Below are 23,168 nucleotides of genomic sequence, written 5' to 3'. Positions count from 1 at the left end.
TAACTAGAGCTTTCTAAAACTACTCATGATAACTAGAGCTCTCTAAGACTACCCTTGATAACTAGGGCTTTCTAAGACTACCCATGATAACTAGAGCTCTCTATGACTACCCATGAAAACTAGAGTTCTCTAAGACTATGCATGATAACTAGAGCTTTCTAAAACTACTCATGATAACTAGAGCTCTCTAAGACTACCCATGATAACTAGAGCTTTCTAAAACTACTCATGATAACTAGAGCTCTCTAAGACTACCCTTGATAACTAGGGCTTTCTAAGACTACCCATGATAACTAGAGCTCTATGAGACTACCCATCATAACTATAGCTCTCTAAGACTACTCATGATAACTAGAGCTCTCTAAGACTACCCTTGATAACTAGGGCTTTCTAAGACTACCCATGATAACTAGAGCTCTCTAAGATTACTCATGATAACTAGAGCTCTCTAAGATTATTCATGATAACTAGAGCTCCCTAACAACGATGATAACCCAGTGTGAGGACAGAACCACAGCTTAAAGAACAAGCTTGGAGACAACACTCTGTGTAAAGCTTCAGGTGATAGAGCTCTACAGAGAAAGCTGCAGCACTCACAGCCAGTACCGACTCACAACATCATAACATGAACAAACTTCAGAATGGGTGGGATCTGAACCCACGGCGAGGGATTAAAGTCTCACTCGCCTTGAGTTTGAACCGCACTCGTTGTCTGTTTTTTCTCAGCTAGTACTGCAAGCTGTGCCTCAGTCCTCACTAACGCTTCACATGAACCCCAGTAGGTCAGTCCTTGGTCACTTCTCCACACATACTTACTTTCTGTAAGAAAGATAACAGAAGTTACTTAAGATCCATGCCAGGTAAATACTTGGTATTTACAAGTAACAATACCATGGTTGGGACAATTAACAAATAAATACCAAGGCTGGAACAATTAACTAATAAATACCAAGGATGGAACAACTGACACATAAAGCCTCACTTAACGACGGAGTTCCCTTCTTAAGACCATGTTGGTAAACGAATTCGTCGCTAAGTGAGGAGCATACTATAATGGTAGTGGGTTAGTGTCGACCATCTTTGATATTGTTTTAATATTATCTTTGCACCATTTATAACATCTCTGGTATATTTTTAAATATTTATACAGTAGTGTAGTTAGTTCAAGTTGTCAGTAAACGAGTATGTCGCTAAGTGAGGAGAGGATGAAAATCATAATACCATGGCTGGAACTAGTCACAATACTATGAGTGGAACAAGTAAAAATTCCACGACGCTAAATGCTCTTCTGAATGACAATATCCTTAGAATTAACAACAAAACAACTACCCTGGAGTTATTTACCTTCTCTGGGCTCGAAGATCAGCAATGTATTCAAAATTCGGAGTTAGTCTACCACCGCTGGTTATAAAGGCCTGAAAGAAATTCCAATAAAACATTTGTGAATGAACAGATGACTGGGTGGAAGGCTCAAACCTTGATCCTGGTGTTCTTTTATATTTTTAGCACATTGGCCAGTTCCCACCGAGTCTTGGTAACCCAAAAAAGAAGAAACAATTTGACCATCACTCTCTCCATCACTGTCTTGCCAGAGGTGTGCAGATACTACATGATCCCCTGTATCCGCAGATTCGGTCACTGCAGTTTCACTTATCCACGGTTTACTTTGCCCCAAAAATAACCCTTAATTTTGCTTAATAATGGTCTCAAAGTACAAAAGTAGTGATGGTGGCAGCCTAAGAGAAGTTGCCAAGTGTTTCTCATCAGAGAAAAAGTGATAATTCTCATCTTACATTGAATAATTTATCAATTAAACTTCATCATAGGTAAGTATGTAAACGGAAAATGACTTACATATATGGTTGGCTACTATCCACGGTATCCGTCATCCACGGTAGGTCTTGGAACATATTCCCCGTGGATACCAGTGCACTATTGAACATTGATCAAGTTAACTGTTACATCTAGTGCCATGCACTACAATGTACTACCTGGAGGTTACCTGGAGGTTATTCCGGGGATCAACGCCCCCGCGGCCCGGTCCACGACCAGGCCTCCCGATGGATCAGGGCCTGATCAACTAGGCTGTTACTGCTGGCCGCACGCAGTCCGACGTACGAGCCACAGCCCGGCTTATCCGGCACTGACTTTAGGTATCTGTCCAGCTCTCTCTTGAAGGCAGACAGTTAGCCTCAAAAATAAAAGATTTATTTTCATATATTTGAATATTTGTAATTCTTATACATTAAGAAATACAACCAATGTATGCCTTGATAAAAAATCTAATTAAAAAATTTCATTACATTATATATATACATAGAATTTAAAAAAAAAAAAAACTTTAATATGCATGTAGAGGTGAGAATCATAGCTTGTTGTACAGCACTTCAACTTACACCTATGTTTCTTTAGTCTTTTTTTCTTTACACTATAATTTAAGACAAATTATTCTGATATACAGTGGAACCTCGGATATCGGTCACTAGGGTTATAAGTCAGATCGGATTTCGGTCGTTTTCTGGCCGAAATTCTATCCTGGATTTTGGCCAGAAACTCGGAAATCAGCAAATAACAAAAAAGGCACAATACCGTGACTGGAACGATACACAAATAACCCGCACATAAAAGAGAGAAGCTTACGACGACGTTTCGGTCCGACTTGGACCATTGACAAAGTCACACTGTGACTTTGTCAATGGTCCAAGTCGGACCGAAACGTCGTCGTAAGCTTCTCTCTTTTATGTGTGGGTTATTTGTGTATCGGAAATCAGCCGTATTGGAGGCATCTGCCCAGCGGTTGCATGAGTCAGTCTGGCTGTGTATCTCAGTGAGTGAGCAACACTGTACATTAATCCAAACATTTCATTATAATCCATTGTTTTTTGTAGCTGTCTATTGAGTGTGACTGCGAAATAAGCCACCATGGGCCCAAATAAAGTTCCTAGTGTCAGCCCTTTGGTAAAGGACTGAGAGAAAGGGGAGAATATACCTTCTTCAGTGATTCTGTGATATGCACCATACTAAAGCAGCATGAGTCGATAAAGGCTACAGCACCAGCTAGTGATAACGTGTAGCATTAACAGTGTAGCAAGTAAGTTAGGTAATTAAGCAATATAAAAAGGTGGACACGAAACTAACTCCTCCAATATTGTTGGAGATGTATAAGGCCACTGACAACATACACCACCCTGCGGATCTTCCACCACCCTAAACCTCTGCCAACATCACAATAATCACTTTATTTCTGAGAGTGATATTGTCAGAGGATCTTGCCTGCGAAGACCACAACAATGTATTTACCTCATCTGCCAGGAAAATGATAGGATGGATAATGAGAACCTTCAAAACTAGGGATACCAAGCCCATGATAATTCTCTTCAAATTGCTTGTGCTCTCTAGGCTGGAATACTGCTGTACACTAACAGCCCTCTTCAAGGTTGGATACATTGCAGACCTGGAGAGTGTACAAAGAACTTTCACGGCACACATAAGTGCGATAAGGAACCTAAACTACTGGGAACGGTTGAAGGTCCTTGATCTGTATTCCCTGGAAAGCAGGCGAGAGAGCTACATGATAATACACACATGTAAAGTCCTGGAGGGATTGGTACCAAACGTATGAAAGCAAAAAACTCGGCAGTAGATGTAACATTCCCCGATGAAAAGCAGAGGCGCCACGAGTACACTGAGAGACAACACAGTTAGTGTCGGGAGCCCAAGACTGTTCAACAGTCTCCCAGCATACATAAGGGGGATTACCAATAGACCTCTGGCTGTCTTCAAGCTGACACTGGACAAGCAACTAAAGTCAGTACCTGACCAACTGGGCTGTGATTCGTACGTCAGTTTGCATGCGGCCAGCAGTAACAGCCTGGTTGATCAGACCCTGATACAAAATGAGGCCTGGTCTCAGACTCAGCTGCAGGGGCGGTGACCCCCGAAACCCTCTACAGGTAAATTCCAGGTTAACAACAAACACTTTATTTCTTTACATTCTCTATTATGATTTTATGCAATATTTCTTATTCATAAATTATGTATTTTAGTGTGACTAGTGGTGTCAGCCACCACTAGTGGTGTCAGCCATCACTAGTGGTGTCAGCCACCACTAGTGGTGTCAGCCATCACTAGTGGTGTCAGCCACCACTAGTGGTGTCAGCCATCACTAGTGGTGTCAGCCACCACTAGTGGTGTCAGCCATCACTAGTGGTGTCAGCCATCACTAGTGGTGTCAGCCACCACTAGTGGTGTCAGCCACCACTAGTGGTGTCAGCCATCACTAGTGGTGTCAGCCATCACTAGTGGTGTCAGCCACCACTAGTGGTGTCAGCCACCACTAGTGGTGTCAGCCATCACTAGTGGTGTCAGCCATCACTAGTGGTGTCAGCCACCACTAGTGGTGTCAGCCACCACCAGTGGTGTCAGCCATCACTAGTGGTGTCAGCCATCACTAGTGGTGTCAGCCATCACTAGTGGTGTCAGCCACCACTAGTGGTGTCAGCCATCACTAGTGGTGTCAGCCATCACTAGTGGTGTCAGCCACCACTAGTGGTGTCAGCCATCACTAGTGGTGTCAGCCATCACTAGTGGTGTCAGCCATCACTAGTGGTGTCAGCCATCACTAGTGGTGTCAGCCATCACTAGTGGTGTCAGCCATCACTAGTGGTGTCAGCCATCACTAGTGGTGTCAGCCATCACTAGTGGTGTCAGCCACCACTAGTGGTGTCAGCCATCACTAGTGGTGTCAGCCATCACTAGTGGTGTCAGCCACCACTAGTGGTGTCAGCCATCACTAGTGGTGTCAGCCATCACTAGTGGTGTCAGCCACCACTAGTGGTGTCAGCCATCACTAGTGGTGGTGTCAGCCATCACTAGTGGTGTCAGCCATCACTAGTGGTGTCAGCCATCACTAGTGGTGTCAGCCATCACTAGTGGTGTCAGCCACCACTAGTGGTGTCAGCCATCACTAGTGGTGGTGTCAGCCATCACTAGTGGTGGCTGACACCACTAGTGGTGTCAGCCATCACTAGTGGTGTCAGCCACCACTAGTGGTGTCAGCCATCACTAGTGGTGTCAGCCACCACTAGTGGTGTCAGCCATCACTAGTGGTGGTGTCAGCCATCACTAGTTGTGTCAGCCATCACTAGTGGTGTCAGCCACCACTAGTGGTGTCAGCCATCACTAGTGGTGGTGTCAGCCATCACTAGTGGTGTCAGCCATCACTAGTGGTGTCAGCCATCACTAGTGGTGTCAGCCACCACTAGTGGTGTCAGCCATCACTAGTGGTGTCAGCCACCACTAGTGGTGTCAGCCATCACTAGTGGTGTCAGCCACCACTAGTGGTGTCAGCCATCACTAGTGGTGGTGTCAGCCATCACTAGTTGTGTCAGCCATCACTAGTGGTGTCAGCCATCACTAGTGGTGTCAGCCACCACTAGTGGTGTCAGCCATCACTAGTGGTGTCAGCCACCACTAGTGGTGTCAGCCATCACTAGTGGTGGTGTCAGCCATCACTAGAGGTGTCAGCCATCACTAGTGGTGTCAGCCATCACTACTGGTGTCAGCCACCACTAGTGGTGTCAGCCATCACTAGTGGTGTTAGCCACCACTAGTGGTGTCAGCCATCACTAGTGGTGGTGTCAGCCATCATTAGTGGTGTCAGCCATCACTAGTGGTGTCAGCCATCACTAGTGGTGTCAGCCACCACTAGTGGTGTCAGCCATCACTAGTGGTATCAGCCACCACTAGTGGTGTCAGCTATCACTAGTGGTGGTGTCAGCCATCACTAGTGGTGTCAGCCATCACTAGTGGTGTCAGCCATCACTAGTGGTGGTGTCAGCCATCACTAGTGGTGTCAGCCATCACTAGTGGTGTCAGCCATCACTAGTGGTGGTGTCAGCCACTGCCACCACTAGTGGTGGTGTCAGCCACCACTAGTGGTGTCAGCCATCACTAGTGGTGGTGTCAGCCATCACTAGTGGTGTCAGCCATCACTAGTGGTGTCAGCCATCACTAGTGGTGGTGTCAGCCACTGCCACCACTAGTGGTGGTGTCAGCCACTGCCACCACTAGTGGTGTCAGCCATCACTAGTGGTGGTGTCAGCCATCACTAGTGGTGTCAGCCATCACTAGTGGTGTCAGCCATCACTAGTGGTGGTGTCAGCCACTGCCACCACTAGTGGTGGTGGTCGCTGCCATTGCCACCACTATACTGCTAATACTGTCAGTGGCTCTGATAAACTCAACAACAACAACAACTACAACAACAACAACAACAACAACAACAACTACAACAACAACAACAACAACAACAACAACAACAACAACAACAACAACAACATTAGTCACATATGTAATGACATATTTTATTCATTCTGAGGAATATATCATGTTTCTATGTTATTAATATTTTTTAATACGTCATATTAGACATATTGTGACACATAAATAAGTCTTAGAGTTCATATTAATGTTATATTTAAGTATTTGTTCTGTCTCCAAACAATACACTCTCCTCCCTTTCTCCTCCTCGTTGTTTACAAACACCTACAAGAGTCTTCAATACAAGCAAAAGTGATGTTAAATGTTAAGTTGTCCATTTCATGAGTCATTAATTAAGTTAATACAGTTTATGAGCCAGGCGCTAGTGTGCTCACACCTAAACACGTGTATTTTTGAGCGTGTCATCCACTCCCATCGTGCATCTAGATTCCCGTTCTTTATTTCTGACCAATCACAAGCCTTCTCTGAGTCGCTTCAGGTAAGTGGTGATGTCTGCTGGCTTCCCATTGGTTAAGAGACCAAAATGTAAACATTTCTTGCTTGGCATCGCCGAGAGCGGTTTTTTCCATCTAGTGACACTCATATACTCTTGGATTTTACCTTCTACAATGTCTAATGTCTAATGTCTAGTGTCTAGTGCGTAAATGAATAGTTTAGGCATATTTTGATATATATATAAAGTCTGTGTGAAGCATAATGTGAGTGTACCATGCAACTGAAAAAAGTGCAACAAAAAAGGCACGAGTTTATCGCCACTACCCGTTTAGGCTCATATTCCATTTTCAGTAAAAAATATTTATAAAAAAATTTCTAATGCATATATAAATTCTGTAGTGGTGTGGGTGTGTACAGAACGTTTTTGTCCTTAGAGATCTATGAGAAATTGTTTTATGGTGAGCCCACCAACAACAAGTCAAAATATGTCTGCATTTTGGAGGAGAGTGACTCAGATTCAGAGCCAGATGAGCCAGAATTACTTGAGAGTGGTGATGAATACTTGGCACCGGATGCAAGAGTCAAGTGATGAGCAGCACCGGATGCAAGAGTCAAGTGATGAGCAGCACCGGATGCAAGAGTCAAGTGATGAGCAGCACCGGATGCAAGAGTCAAGTGATGAGCAGCACTGGATGCAAGAGTCAAGTGATGAGCAGCAATGGATGCAAGAGTCAAGTGATGAGCAGCACCGGATGCAAGAGTCAAGTGATGAGCAGCACCGGATGCAAGAGTCAAGTGATGAGCAGCAACGGATGCAAGAGTCAAGTGATGAGCAGCACCGGATGCAAGAGTCAAGTGATGAGCAGCACCGGATGCAAGAGTCAAGTGATGAGCAGCACCGGATGCAAGAGTCAAGTGATGAGCAGCACCAGATGCAAGAGTCAAGTGATGAGCAGCACCGGATGCACGAGTCAAGTGATGAGCAGCACCGAATGCAAGAGTCAAGTGATGAGCAGCACCGGATGCAAGAGTCAAGTGATGAGCAGCACCGGATGCAAGAGTCAAGTGATGAGCAGCACCGGATGCAAGAGTCAAGTGATGAGCAGCACTGGATGCAAGAGTCAAGTGATGAGCAGCACCGGATGCAAGAGTCAAGTGACGAGCAGCATCGGATACAAGAGTCAAGTGATGAGCAGCACCGGATGCAAGAGTCAAGTGATGAGCAGCACCGGATGCAAGAGTCAAGTGATGAGGCAGCACTGGATGCAAGAATCAAGTGATGAGCAGCACCGGATGCAAGAGTCAAGTGATGAGCAGCGCCGGATGCAAGAGTCAAGTGATGAGCAGCACCGAATGCAAGAGTCAAGTGATGAGCAGCACCGGATGCAAGAGTCAAGTGATGAGCAGCACCGGATGCAAGAGTCAAGTGATGAGCAGCACCGGTTCCAAGACTCAAGTGATGAGCAGCTCCAGATGCAAGAGTCAAGTGATGAGCAGCACCGGATGCAAGAGTAAAGTGATGAGCAGCACCGGATGCAAGAGTCAAGTGATGAGCAGCACCGGATGTAAGAGTCAAGTGATGAGCAGCACCGGATGCAAGAGTCAAGCGATGAGCAGCACCGGATGCAAGAGTCAAGTGATGAGCAGCACCGGATGCAAGAGTCAAGTGATGAGCAGCACCGGATGCAAGAGTCAAGTGATGAGCAGCACCAGATGCAAGAGTCAAGCGATGAGCAGCACCGGATGCAAGAGTCAGGTGATGAGCAGCACCGGATGCAAGAGTCAAGTGATGAGCAGCACCGGATGCAAGAGTCAAGTGATGAGCAGCACCAGATGCAAGAGTCAAGTGATGAGCAGCACCGGATGCAAGAGTCAAGTGATGAGTAGCACCGGATGCAAGAGTCAAGTGATGAGCAGCACCGGATGCAAGAGTCAAGTGATGAGCAGCACTGGATGCAAGAGTCAAGTGATGAGCAGCACCGGATGCAAGAGTCAAGTGATGAGCAGCACCGGATGCAAGAGTCAAGTGATGAGTAGCACCGGATGCAAGAGTCAAGTGATGAGCAGCACCGGATGCAAGAGTCAAGTGATGAACAGCACTGGATGCAAGAGTCAAGTGATGAGCAGCACCGGATGCAAGAGTCAAGTGATGAGCAGCATCGGATGCAAGAGTCAAGTGATGAGCAGCACCGGATGCAAGAGTCAAGTGATGAGCAGCACTGGATGCAAGAGTCAAGTGATGAGCAGCACCGGATGCAAGAGTCAAGTGATGAGCAACACCGGATGCAAGAGTCAAGTGATGAGCAGCACCGGATGCAAGAGTCAAGTGATGAGCAGCACCTGATGCAAGAGTCAAGTGATCAGCAGCACCAGATGCAAGAGTCAAGTGATGAGCAGCACCGGATGCAAGAGTCAAGTGATGAGCAGCACCGGATGCAAGAGTCAAGTGATGAGGAGCACCGGATGCAAGAGTCAAGTGATGAGCAGCACCAGATGCAAGAGTCAAGTGATGAGCAGCACCGGATGCAAGAGTCAAGTGATGAGCAGCACCGGATGCAAGAGTCAAGTGATGAGCAGCACTGGATGCAAGAGTCAAGCGATGAGCAGCACCGGATGCAAGAGTCAGGTGATGAGCAGCACCGGATGCAAGAGTCAAGTGATGAGCAGCACCAGATGCAAGAGTCAAGTGATGAGCAGCACCGGATGCAAGAGTCAAGTGATGAGCAGCACCGGATGCAAGAGTCAAGTGATGAGCAGCACCGGATGCAAGAGTCAAGTGATGAGCAGCACCGGATGCAAGAGTCAAGTGATGAGCAGCACCGGATGCAAGAGTCAAGTGATGAGCAGCACCGGATGCAAGAGTCAAGTGATGAGCAGCACCGGATGTAAGAGTCAAGTGATGAGCAGCACCGGATGCAACAGTCAAGTGATGAGCAGCACCGGATGCAAGAGTCAAGTGATGAGCAGCACCGGATGCAAGAGTCAAGTGATGAGCAGCACCGGATGCAAGAGTCAAGTGATGAGCAGCACCGGATGCAAGAGTCAAGTGATGAGCAGCACCGGATGCAAGAGTCAAGTGATGAGCAGCACCGGATGCAAGAGTCAAGTGATGAGCAGCACCGGATGCAAGAGTCAAGTGATGAGCAGCACCGGATGCAAGAGTCAAGTGATGAGCAGCACCGGATGCAAGAGTCAAGTGATGAGCAGCACCGGATGCAAGAGTCAAGTGATGAGCAGCACCGGATGGAAGAGTCAAGTGATGAGCAGCACTGGATGCAAGAGTCAAGTGATGAGCAGCACCGGATGCAAGAGTCAAGTGATGAGCAGCACCGGATGCAAGAGTCAAGTGATGAGCAGCACCGGATGCAAGAGTCAAGTGATGAGCAGCACCGGATGCAAGAGTCAAGTGATGAGCAGCACCGGATGCAAGAGTCAAGTGATGAGCAGCACCGGATGCAAGAGTCAAGTGATGAGCAGCACTGGATGCAAGAGTCAAGTGATGAGCAGCACCGGATGCAAGAGTCAAGTGATGAGCAGCACCGGATGCAAGAGTCAAGTGATGAGCAGCACCGGATGTAAGAGTCAAGTGATGAGCAGCACCGGATGCAAGAGTCAAGTGATGAGCAGCACCGGATGCAAGAGTCAAGTGATGAGCAGCACCGGATGCAAGAGTCAAGTGATGAGCAGCACCGGATGCAAGAGTCAAGTGATGAGCAGCACCGGATGCAACAGTCAAGTGATGAGCAGCACCGGATGCAAGAGTCAAGTGATGAGCAGCACCGGATGCAAGAGTCAAGTGATGAGCAGCACCGGATGCAAGAGTCAAGTGATGAGCAGCACCGGATGCAAGAGTCACGTGATGAGCAGCACCGGATGCAAGAGTCAAGTGATGAGCAGCACCGGATGCAAGAGTCAAGTGATGAGCAGCACCGGATGCAAGAGTCAAGTGATGAGCAGCACTGGATGCAAGAGTCAAGTGATGAGCAGCACCAGATGCAAGAGTCAAGTGATGAGCAGCACCGGATGCAAGAGTCAAGTGATGAGCAGCACCGGATGTAAGAGTCAAGTGATGAGCAGCACCGGATGCAAGAGTCAAGTGATGAGCAGCAGCTAGATAAGTCAGCCAAGAAAAAGAAAGGTATTATGTTTGAGGAATACCTTGATGATGTTCTTCATGATGACCTTGTTCTTCATGATGACCTTGTTCTTCATGATGAACTTGTTCTTCATGATGACCTTGTTCTTCATGATGAACTTGTTCTTCATGATGACCTTGTTCTTCATGATGAACTTGTTCTTCATGATGACCTTGTTCTTCATGATGACCTTGTTCTTCATGATGACCTTGTTCTTCATGATGACCTTGTTCTTCATGATGACCTTGTTCTTCATGATGACCTTGTTCTTCATGATGAACTTGTTCTTCATGATAACCTTGTTCTTCATGATGACCTTGTTCTTCATGATGAACTTGTTCTTCATGAAGACCTTGTTCTTCATGATGACCTTGTTCTTCACGATGACCTTGTTCTTCATGATGACCTTGTTCTTCATGATGACCTTGTTCTTCATGATGAACTTGTTTTTCATGATGACCTTGTTCTTCATGATGACCTTGTTCTTCACGATGACCTTTTTCTTCATGATGACCTTGTTCTTCATGATGACCTTGTTCTTCATGATGACCTTGTTCTTCACGATGACCTTGTTCTTCATGATGACCTTGTTCTTCATGATGACCTTGTTCTTCATGATGACCTTGTTCTTCATGATGACCTTGTTCTTCACGATGACCTTGTTCTTCATAATGACCTTGTTCTTCACGATTACCTTGTTCTTCATGATGACATTGTTCTTCATGATGACCTTGTTCTTCATGATGACCTTGTTCTTCATGATGACCTTGTTCTTCATGATGACCTTGTTCTTAACGATGACCTTGTTCTTCATGATGACCTTGTTCTTCACGATGACCTTGTTCTTCATAATGACCTTTTACTTCATGATGACCTTGTTCTTCACGATGACCTTCTTCTTCATGATGACCTTGTTCTTCACAATGACCTTGTTCTTCATGATGACCTTGTCTTCACGATGACCTTGTTCTTCACGATGACTTTGTTCTTCACAATGACCTTGTTCTTCACGATGACCTTGTTCTTTACGATGACCTTGTTCTTCACGATGACCTAGTTCTTCATGATGACCTTGTTCTTCATGATGACCTTGTTCTTCACTATGACCTTGTTCTTCATTATGACCTTGTTCTTCATGATGACATTGTTCTTCAAGATGGCCTTGGTCTTCATGATGACCTTGTTCTTCATGATGACCTTGTTCTTCACGATGACCTTATTCTTCACGATGACCTTGTTCTTCATGATGACCTTGTTCTTCATGATTTCCTTGTTCTTCACGATGACCTTGTTCTTCATGATGACCTTGTTCTTCATGATGACCTTGTTCTTCAAGATGACCTTGTTCTTCATGATGACCTTGTTCTTCATGATGGCCTTGTTCTTCATGATGACCTTGTTCTTCATGATGACCTTGTTCTTCATGATGACCTTGTTCTTCACGATGACCTTGTTCTTTACGATGACCTTGTTCTTCACGATGACCTTGTTCTTCATAATGACCTTGTTCTTCATGATGACCTTTTTCTTCAGGATGACCTTGTTCTTTACGATGACCTTGTTCTTCATGATGACCTTGTTCTTCATGATGACCTTGTTCTTTACGATGACCTTGTTCTTTACGATGACCTTGTTCTTCACGATGACCTTGTTCTTCATGATGACCTTGTTCTTCATGATGACCTTGTTCTTCACAATGACCTTGTTCTTCACGATGACCTTGTTCTTTACGATGACCTTGTTCTTCATAATGACCTTGTTCTTCACGATGACCTTGTTTTTTACGATGACCTTGTTCTTCACGATGACCTTGTTCTTTATGATGACCTTGTTCTTCATGATGACCTTGTTCTTCACAATGACCTTGTTCTTCACGATGACCTTGTTCTTCATGATGACCTTGTTCTTCATGATGACCTTGTTCTTCACGATGACCTTGTTCTTCACAATGACCTTGTTCTTCACAATGACCTTGTTCTTCATGATGACCTTGTTCTTCACGATGACCTTGTTCTTCACGATGACCTTGTTCTTCACGATGACTTTGTTCTTCACGATGACCTTGTTCTTTACGATGACCTTGTTCTTCACGATGACCTTGTTCTTCATGATGACCTTGTTCTTCACGATGACCTTGTTCTTCATGATGATCTTGTTCTTTACGATGACCTTGTTCTTCACGATAACCTTGTTCTTCATGATGACCTTGTTCTTTACGATGGCCTTGTTCTTTACGATGACCTTGTTCTTCATGATGACCTTGTTCTTCATGGTGACCTTGTTCTTTATGTTGACCTTGTTCTTTACGATGACCTTGTTCTTCACGATGACCTTGTTCTTCATGATGACCTTGTTCTTCATGATGACCTTGTTCTTCACAATGACCTTGTTCTTCACGATGACCTTGTTCTTCACGATTACCTTGTTCTTCACAATGACCTTGTTCTTCACGATGACCCTGTTCTTCACGATGACCTTTTTCTTCACGATGACCTTGTTCTTCACGATGACCTTGTTCTTCACGATGACCTTGTTGTTCATGATGACCTTGTTCTTCACAATGACCTTGTTCTTCAAGATGACCTTGTTCTTCACGATGACCTTGTTTTTCACGATGACCTTGTTCTTCACGATAACCTAGTTCTTCATGATTACCTTGTTCTTCACGATGACCTTGTTCTTCATGATGACCTTGTTCTTTACGATGACCTTGTTCTTCACGATGACCTTGTTCTTCATGATGACCTTGTTCTTCACAATGACCTTGTTTTTCACGATGACCTTTTTCTTCACGATGACCTTGTTCTTCATGATGACCTTGTTCTTCACGATGACCTTGTTCTTCATGATGACCTTGTTCTTCTTGATGACCTTGTTTTTCACGATGACCTTGTTCTTCAGGATGACCTTGTTCTTCATGATGACCTTGTTCTTCACGATTACCTTATTCTTCACGATGACCTTGATCTTCACGATGACCTTGTTCTTCACAATGACCTTGTTCTTCTCAATGACCTTGTTCTTCATGATGACCTTGTTCTTCACGATGACCTTGTTCTTCACAATGACCTTCTTCTTCATGATGACTTTCTTCTTCATGATGACCTTGTTCTTCATGATGACCTTGTTCTTCATGATGACCTTGTTCTTCATGATGACCTTGTTCTTTACAATGACTTTGTTCTTTTCGATGACCTTGTTCTTTATGATGACCTTGTTCTTCATGATGACCTTGTTCTTCACGATTACCTTGTTCTTCACGATGACCTTGTTCTTTATGATGACCTTGTTCTTCATGATGACCTTGTTCTTCATGATGACCTTGTTCTTCATGATGACCTTGTTCTTTACGATGACTTTGTTCTTTACGATGACCTTGTTCTTTATGATGACCTTGTTCTTCATGATGACCTTGTTCTTCACGATGACCTTGTTCTTCACGATGACCTTGTTCTTCAAACTGACACCCGCTGGCACAAGGTTGACATCCAAAATGACCCTTTGCCTCTATACCAACATGAAAAGCCTCTTGCAATTAGTTGTCCATATGATTATTTTTGCGATTTCTTTACTAAAGACATGATAGACCACATATCAAACAAATTTGTATGCCAAACAAAAAAAAAAACATGCTTTGTACTTTTGTAACAGATTCTGAAGAAATCACGAGGTTCATAGGTATTCTTTTGTTCATGGGTATTAATTCATACCCATTCCTAGATGACTATTATGCAACTTCACTTAGGATGCCCCAGGTTACAGAATCATACTTTTCTCAAAGTTCCAGCTACACCCAAGCAGTCTGTTGATGAAGTTATGGTTGGTTTCAAGGGTAAAACCGCTGGAAACCTAAGGCAGTACATCAAAACCAAACCAGATAAGAGGGGTTTCAAACTATTTTGTCGTGCAAGTGAAGATGGAATCATACATGATACACTCATCTATCAAGGCAACCCAACTTTTGACAGCCATCACATAAAGTTGCCACAGGAAGAAACTAAACTACCAATAAGTTCAAAGATAGTTCTGGCACTTGCAAGAACTATCAATCAAAGACATACATCAGCAGTCTATGCCGACAATTTCTTTTCAAGTCTACCTTTGGTCAAGTTACTAAGAGACAAGTATAACTGCAGATACACTGGAACAGTACGTGATAATAGATGTGGTAAGTCAGAACTGATGCCTGCCAAACAAATGGAAAAGAACATAGTGCCCAGGGGCACTTCTGACCTCAAAACCAATGATGGTATCTTTGTTGCAAGATGGAAGGACACCAAAGTTATGACTTTAGTGACAAATGATGTGGGTGATATATAAGAAGGAAACAAAAAACAAAACCCAGTTCCAGTGTCCTGCAGTCATCAACAACTATGATGCACACATGGGAGGTATTGACAAAAATAACTTGTTGGTGCATCTGTACAAAATACTTATGAAATCTAAATGTTGGTACATGCGGCTGTTTGTTTATGTTCTTGATCTTGCTGTTGTGATACATGACTTCTTTACTGCCGTGATTGTCAGTCACTAAAAACCAGATGCATGCCACTGAGGCTATTGAGGAATGAAGTCTCTATCACTGCAAGATCCCAAGGACAAAAGTTTAGACGCAGCAACATAACAACAACTCCAAGAGCTTCACTAAGAACTTCTAGTGGTGACAGTAATGATCATAATTTGTCAACCTTGCAATTGCCACCTGCACTGCAGTACCAACGTGCAGAAAGACCTGATGATAGTGTGAGGTTAGACACAACTATAAAACACTGGCCAGTGCAGCAAGTTGCATGTATTGCAACAAGTATTGTTGCAAGTATTGCAACAAGTATTGTTGCAAGTATTACAACAAGTATTGTTGCAAGTATTACAACAAGTATTGTTGCAAGTATTGCAACAAGTATTGTTGCAAGTATTACAACAAGTATTGTTGCAAGTATTACAACAAGTATTGTTGCAAGTATTACAACAAGTATTGTTGCAAGTATTGCAACAAGTATTGTTGCAAGTATTACAACAAGTATTGTTGCAAGTATTACAACAAGTATTGTTGCAAGTATTGCAACAAGTATTGTTGCAAGTATTGCAACAAGTATTGTTGCAAGTATTGCAACAAGTATTGTTGCAAGTATTACAACAAGTATTGTTGCAAGTATTACAACAAGTATTGTTGCAAGTATTACAACAAGTATTGTTGCAAGTATTACAACAAGTATTGTTGCAAGTATTACAACAAGTATTGTTGCAAGTATTACAACAAGTATTGTTGCAAGTATTACAACAAGTATTGTTGCAAGTATTACAACAAGTATTGTTGCAAGTATTACAACAAGTATTGTTGCAAGTATTACAACAAGTATTACAACAAGTATTGTTGCAAGTATTGCAACAAGTATTGTTGCAAGTATTACAACAAATATTGTTGCAAGTATTGCAACAAGTATTGTTGCAAGTATTGCAACAAGTATTGTTGCAAGTATTACAACAAGTATTGTTGCAAGTATTGTTACAAGTATTGTTGCAAGTATTACAACAAGTATTGTTGCAAGTATTACAACAAGTATTACAACAAGTATTGTTGCAAGTATTGCAACAAGTATTGTTGCAAGTATTACAACAAGTATTGTTGCAAGTATTGCAACAAGTATTGTTGCAAGTATTACAACAAGTATTGTTGCAAGTATTGTTACAAGTATTGTTGCAAGTATTACAACAAGTATTGTTGCAAGTATTACAACAAGTATTGTTGCAAGTATTACAACAAGTATTGTTGCAAGTAATACAACAAGTATTGTTGCAAGTATTACAACAAGTATTGTTGCAAGTATTACAACAAGTATTACAACAAGTATTGTTGCAAGTATTACAACAAGTATTGTTGCAAGTATTACAACAAGTATTGTTGCAAGTATTACAACAAGTATTGTTGCAAGTATTACAACAAGTATTGTTGCAAGTAATACAACAAGTATTGTTGCAAGTATTACAACAAGTATTGTTGCAAGTATTACAACAAGTATTACAACAAGTATTGTTGCAAGTATTGCAACAAGTATTGTTGCAAGTATTACAACAAGTATTGTTGCAAGTATTGCAACAAGTATTGTTGCAAGTATTACAACAAGTATTGTTGCAAGTATTGTTACAAGTATTGTTGCAAGTATTACAACAAGTATTGTTGCAAGTATTGTTACAAGTATTGTTGTAAGTATTACAACAAGTATTGTTGCAAGTATTACAACAAGTATTGTTGCAAGTATTACAACAAGTATTGTTGCAAGTATTACAACAAGTATTGTTGCAAGTATTACAACAAGTATTGTTGCAAGTATTACAACAAGTATTGTTGCAAGTATTACAACAAGTATTGTTGCAAGTATTGTTACAAGTATTGTTGCAAGTATTACAACAAGTATTGTTGCAAGTATTACAACAAGTATTGTTGCAAGTATTACAACAAGTATTGTTGCAAGTATTACAACAAGTATTGTTGCAAGTATTACAACAAGTATTGTTGCAAGTATTACAACAAGTATTGTTGCAAGTATTACAACAAGTATTGTTGCAAGTATTGTTGCAAGTATTACAACAAGTATTGTTACAAGTATTGTTGCAAGTATTACAACAAGTATTGTTGCAAGTATTACAACAAGTATTGTTGCAAGTATTACAACAAGTATTGTTGCAAGTATTACAACAAGTATTGTTGCAAGTATTGCAACAAGTATTGTTGCAAGTATTGTTACAAGTAATGTTGCAAGTATTACAACAAGTATTGTTACAAGTATTGTTGCAAGTATTACAACAAGTATTGTTGCAAGTATTGCAACAAGTATTGTTGCAAGTATTGTTACAAGTATTGTTGCAAGTATTACAACAAGTATTGTTGCAAGTATTGCAGCAAAAAGAAAAGTTATGTCACATCCTCATTTTACTGTTCCGTGTGCAAGAAAATCTGTCATAAAGAAAATCTGTCATAAAGAAAATCTGTCATAAAGAAAATCTGTCATAAAGAAAATCTGTCATAAAGAAAATCTGTCATAAAGAAAATCTGTCATAAAGAAAATCTGTCATAAAGAAAATCTGTCATAAAGAAAATCTGTCATAAAGAAAATCTGTCATAAAGAAAATCTGTCATAAAGAAAATCTGTCATAAAGAAGGATCAAAATTGCTTCTTGACATTCTAGGAATTAGTAATATAGAATGATTGTTCTTCCTCATGAAACTCCAATATGCGACTTAAGAGTTTTATCCCGTTGTGATGTGTTCGTCTTACTCTCTGCTTCATTTTTATATTGTTTTAATACTTACAAAATGTATGGATGCAAAGTTCCAGTTAGGTTTTTGAAATTGTCTCTTTGTATAATAAATAAAAAAAAAGTTATTTGGTGTCTTATTAACAATTGCAAATTTGCAACATTCAAAATTAATTGTATTTACAGTAATTATGTGAAATATTGCTTCGGTTTTTGGACTTTCCGGATTTAGGCCGACCTTCTGAAACGGCTTTCAGCCGAAATCCTGGGTTCCACTGTATATTAATGTTATGTTGGGTTAACAATGATTAAGTTAATATCTGGAGCTTCAGTCAGATTTATAGTCAGTCTTGTGGTCAAGGTCAGTCAGACTTACAGTCAGTCTTGTAGCCAAGGTCACTTAAGACTTACAGACAGTCATGTAGCCAAGGTCAGTCAGACTTACAGTCAGTCTTGTAGCCAAGGTCACTCAAGACTTACAGTCAGTCATGTAGCCAAGGTCACTCAAGACTTACAGTCAGTCATGTAGCCAAGGTCACTCAAGACTTACAGTCAGTCATGTAGCCAAGGTCAGTCAGACTTACAGTCAGTATTGTAGCCAAGGTCACTCAAGACTTACAGTCAGTCTTGTAGCCAAGGTCACTCAAGACTTACAGTCAGTCATGTAGCCAAGGTCAGTCAGACTTACAGTCAGTCTTGTAACCAAGGTCACTCAAGACTTACAGTCAGTCATGTAGCCAAGGTCAGTCAGACTTACAGTCAGTCTTGTAGCCAAGGTCACTCAAGACTTACAGTCAGTCATGTAGCCAAGGTCAGTCAGACTTACAGTCAGTCATGTAGCCAAGGTCAGTCAGACTTACAGTCAGTCTTGTAACCAAGGTCAGTCAGACTTACAGTCATATATGACAACAGATATTAGAGCCTAAATTCCACCAATATAATGACATTTATTTTTGCAAACATACAGGGTCTAAAGCCGTCAAAAAACAATAAAATTCCTTACATCAAGTGACTGCTGACGAAGTCAAATGCAATGTTCGCAGCATTCACAGAGACTCGGATACATTATCACAACGATATATGGAACCCAGGTTATAACCTATTCCCGATGCAACAGACAAAACAGGCATATGATGTAGTTGAAGTTTTGGCAGAAAAGACTGAAAACGAAAATCTTGTCATTGTGGTGAAATACAAGCTTTCAGACACAACTTCCCAGCAATTCCAGGAGCAGCTTTTGAAAACTGACCAGATCAAATGAAAATTCACACACGCATGAACCATTAAATCTCTGCTCCAAATTCGCCTTAAACCAGCAAATAGTAGAGCCTACAAGACTAGAAAATATGCTGGACCTCATCTTCACTAAACATTCTGTCGTGTTACCCATCACTGTACATACATTCTGTCGTGTTACCCATCACTGTACATACATTCTGTCGTGTTACCCATCACTGTACATACATTCTGTCGTGTTACCCATCACTGTACATACATTCTGTCGTGTTACCCATCACTGTACATACATTCTGTCGTGTTACCCATCACTGTACATACATTCTGTCGTGTTACCCATCACTGTACATACATTCTGTCGTGTTACCCATCACTGTACATACATTCTGTCGTGTTACCCATCACTGTACATACATTCTGTCGTGTTACCCATCACTTTGTCACCCATCACTGAATCAATATTGTATAACGACACTCATTGCTGTATAAACATTGTTTCATGTCACAAATCATTGTAGAAACACTATATCATGCCACCCATCACAGTACAAGCATTGTATTATGTCTCTCATCATTGTACAAGCTCTGTATCATGTCACCAATTACTTTATAAGTAAAGCATCATGTCACCCATAAATGTACAAGCACATTATCATGTCAACCATCACTGTCCAAACACTGGATCATGTCAACCATCACTGTACAAGAACTGTATCATGTCAACAATCACTATACAAACACTGTACCATGTCAACCCTCACCCTACAAGCACGGTAGCATTTCAATCAACACTGTACAAGCGATGTATCATGTCAACCATCACTGTACAAGCGATGTATCATGTCAACCATCACTGCACAAGCATTGTATCATGTCAACAATCAATGGGCAAGCACTGTATCATGTCAACCATCACTGAACAAACTCTGTATCATATCATCCATCTAAGTAAAAGCACTGTAAGATGTCAACCATCACTGTACAAGCACTGCATCATCTCAATCGTCACTGTACAAGCACTGTATTATGTCAACCATAACTCGAAAAGCAGTGTACTTGTCAACCATCACTGTACAAGCAGTGTATCATGTCAACCAACACTGTTCAAGCACTCTGTCATGTCAAGTTCAATGTACAAGCACTGTATCACGTCAAACATCACTGTACACGCACTGTATCATGTCAATCATCACTGTACAAGCACCGTATTATGTCAACCATTAATGAATAGGCGCTGTATCATGACAACCTTCACTGTACAAGCACTCTATCATGTCACCCATCACTGTACATTCACTGTATCATGTCAACCATTACTGAACAAGCACTGAATCATGTCAAGCATCATTGTACAAGCAATACATCATGTCAACCATAACTGTACAAGCACTCTAGCATGAAAACCATAACTGTACAAATACTCTATCATGTCAAACATCACTGATGAAACAATGAATCATGTCAACTATCACAGTAGAAGCACTCTACTATGTAAAAAATCACTGTGCAAGTACATTATCATCTCAACCATCACTGTACAGACACTGTATTATGTCAACCATCATTGAATAAGCACAGTATCATGTCAACAATCATTGTACAAGCACTAAATCATGTCAACCATCACTGTACATGAACTGAATTATGTAAAAATCACTGTACAAGCACTGTATCATATCAACCATCACTGAACAAGCACTGTATAATGTTAACCGTAACTGTAGAAGCACTGTATCATGTAAACCATCACTGTAAAGGCACTGTATCATGTCAACCATCATTGTACAAGCACTCTATCATGTCAACCATCCCTCGAGAAGCACTCTATAATATGAACAATCACTGTACAAGCACAGTATCATTCCACCAATAACTATACATGCACTGCATCATGTTAACCATCACTGTACAAACACTGTATCATGTGAACCATGACTATGTACAAGCACTGTATCATGTTAACCATTCTTGTACAACAACTGCATCATGTCAACTATCACAGTAAAAACAATGTATCATATCAACTATTACTGCAGAAGCACTGCATGATGTCAAATATCACTGTACAAGCACTGTATCATGTCAACCATCAAAGTACAAGCACTCTTTCATGTCAACCATCACTATACAAGCAGTATATCATGTCAACCATCAATGTACATGCACTGAATCATGTGAACCATCACTGTATATGCACTGTATCATGTCAACCTCACTGTATAACCGCTGTTACATGTCAACCATCAATGCAAAAGCATTGTATCATGTCAACCATCAATGCACAAGCCCTGTATCATGTCAACCATCAATTTACAAGCACTGTATCATGATTGTGTAAGCAATTTCTCAAGTCAACAATCACTGTACAAGATCTGTATCATGTCAAATATCACTATAAAAGCACTGTATCATGTCTACCGTCACTATACAAGCACTGCATCGTGGCAACCATCGCAGTACAAGCACTGTATCATGTTGATCACCACTGTACAAGCACCATATCATGTCAAACATCACTGCAAAAGTATTGAATCATGGTAAAAGAACTTTATCATGTCAACAATCACTGGACAAGCAGAGTATCATGTCAGCCATCACTGTACATGCATTATATTATGTCACTTATCAGAATACAAGCAGGGCACCATGTCACCAATCATTGTACAAGCTCTGTATCATATCAACCGCTACAAGCACTGCATCATGTCAACTATCATCCTACAAGCACTAAATCATGTCACCCATCAATTTACAAGCACTGTATCATGTCATACATGATTGTAAATCCACTGTATAATGTTAAACATCACTGTACAATCACTGCATCATGTCAACAATCTCTGTACAAGCATTGTATCATGTCAACCATCACTGTACAAGCACTGTATAATGCAAACATCACTGGCACAGCACTCTATTATGTCAACCATCACTCTACATGAACTATGTCATGTTAACAATAATTTTACATTCAATGCAACATATCAACCATCACTGTACAAGCAATGTATCATGTTACCAGTCACTGTACAAGCACTGTAATTATGTCACCTATCACTGTAGAAGCACTGTATTATGTCACATATCACTGTAGAAGCACTGTATTCTGTCAACCATCAGTGAACAAGGAGTGTATCGTGTCAACCATCGCTGTACAAGCACTCTATCATGTCACACATCAACTTACATCAGCTGCATCATGTCAACCATAACTGTACAAACACTGAATCATGTTAAACATCATTGTATATGCACTGTATCTTGTCACCCATCACTGTACAAGCATTGCATCATGTCAACCATCGCTGTACAAGCACTGCATCATGTCAACAATCACAGTTCAAGCACTGTACCATATCAATCATCACTGTACATGCACTGTATTATGTCAATCATCACTGTGCAAGCACTGTATCATGTTAACCATCACTGTACAAGCACTGTATCATGTCAACCATCAGTGTTCAAGCACTCTATCATGTCAACCCTCACTGTACAAGCACTCTATCACATTATGCATCACTGTACAAGCACTCTATCATGTCAACCATTACTGAACAATCACTTTCATGTCAACCATCACAGTACAAGCACTGCATCATGTCAACCATTACTGTGCAAGCAGAGTATCTTGTCAACCATCACTGTACAAGCACTGTCATGTCAACCTTCACTGTACAAGCCCTGCATCATGTCAACCATCACTGTACAAACACCTTCGTCCATTAATCATGGTACGGTCTGTGACCAATTATGTCATTCATAATTACTCACCCCATGTACATCACTTGACTTAAGAAATCGTAATGACACGATTGCAAA

The 23,168-nt window shown here is 41.7% G+C and overlaps 1 protein-coding gene across 2 annotated transcripts in view; it reads right to left on the bottom strand.

The window, feature by feature from the left end:
* The window catches only part of LOC128702521 (alpha-aminoadipic semialdehyde synthase, mitochondrial-like), a 187,210-nt gene that overhangs the window by 40,735 nt on the left and 123,307 nt on the right, over nt 1-23,168 (bottom strand). Inside the window, exon 7 of one of the 2 annotated variants that reach the window (XM_070080185.1) lies at nt 1,345-1,415. In XM_070080185.1, coding sequence (XP_069936286.1) covers nt 1,393-1,415 — 23 coding nt within the window. In that variant the 3' untranslated portion in view covers nt 1,345-1,392. Of the gene's footprint in view, nt 1-1,344; nt 1,416-1,976; nt 2,192-23,168 lie in introns of those variants that run through there. The other variant, XM_070080186.1, reaches the window with a different exon arrangement.

Source organism: Cherax quadricarinatus, unplaced genomic scaffold (assembly GCF_038502225.1).
Source record: "Cherax quadricarinatus isolate ZL_2023a unplaced genomic scaffold, ASM3850222v1 Contig205, whole genome shotgun sequence".
Taxonomy (NCBI): domain Eukaryota; kingdom Metazoa; phylum Arthropoda; class Malacostraca; order Decapoda; family Parastacidae; genus Cherax; species Cherax quadricarinatus.
The sequence above is the reverse complement of the archived record's forward strand: the minus strand, read 5'-3'. Positions and strand labels throughout refer to the sequence as shown.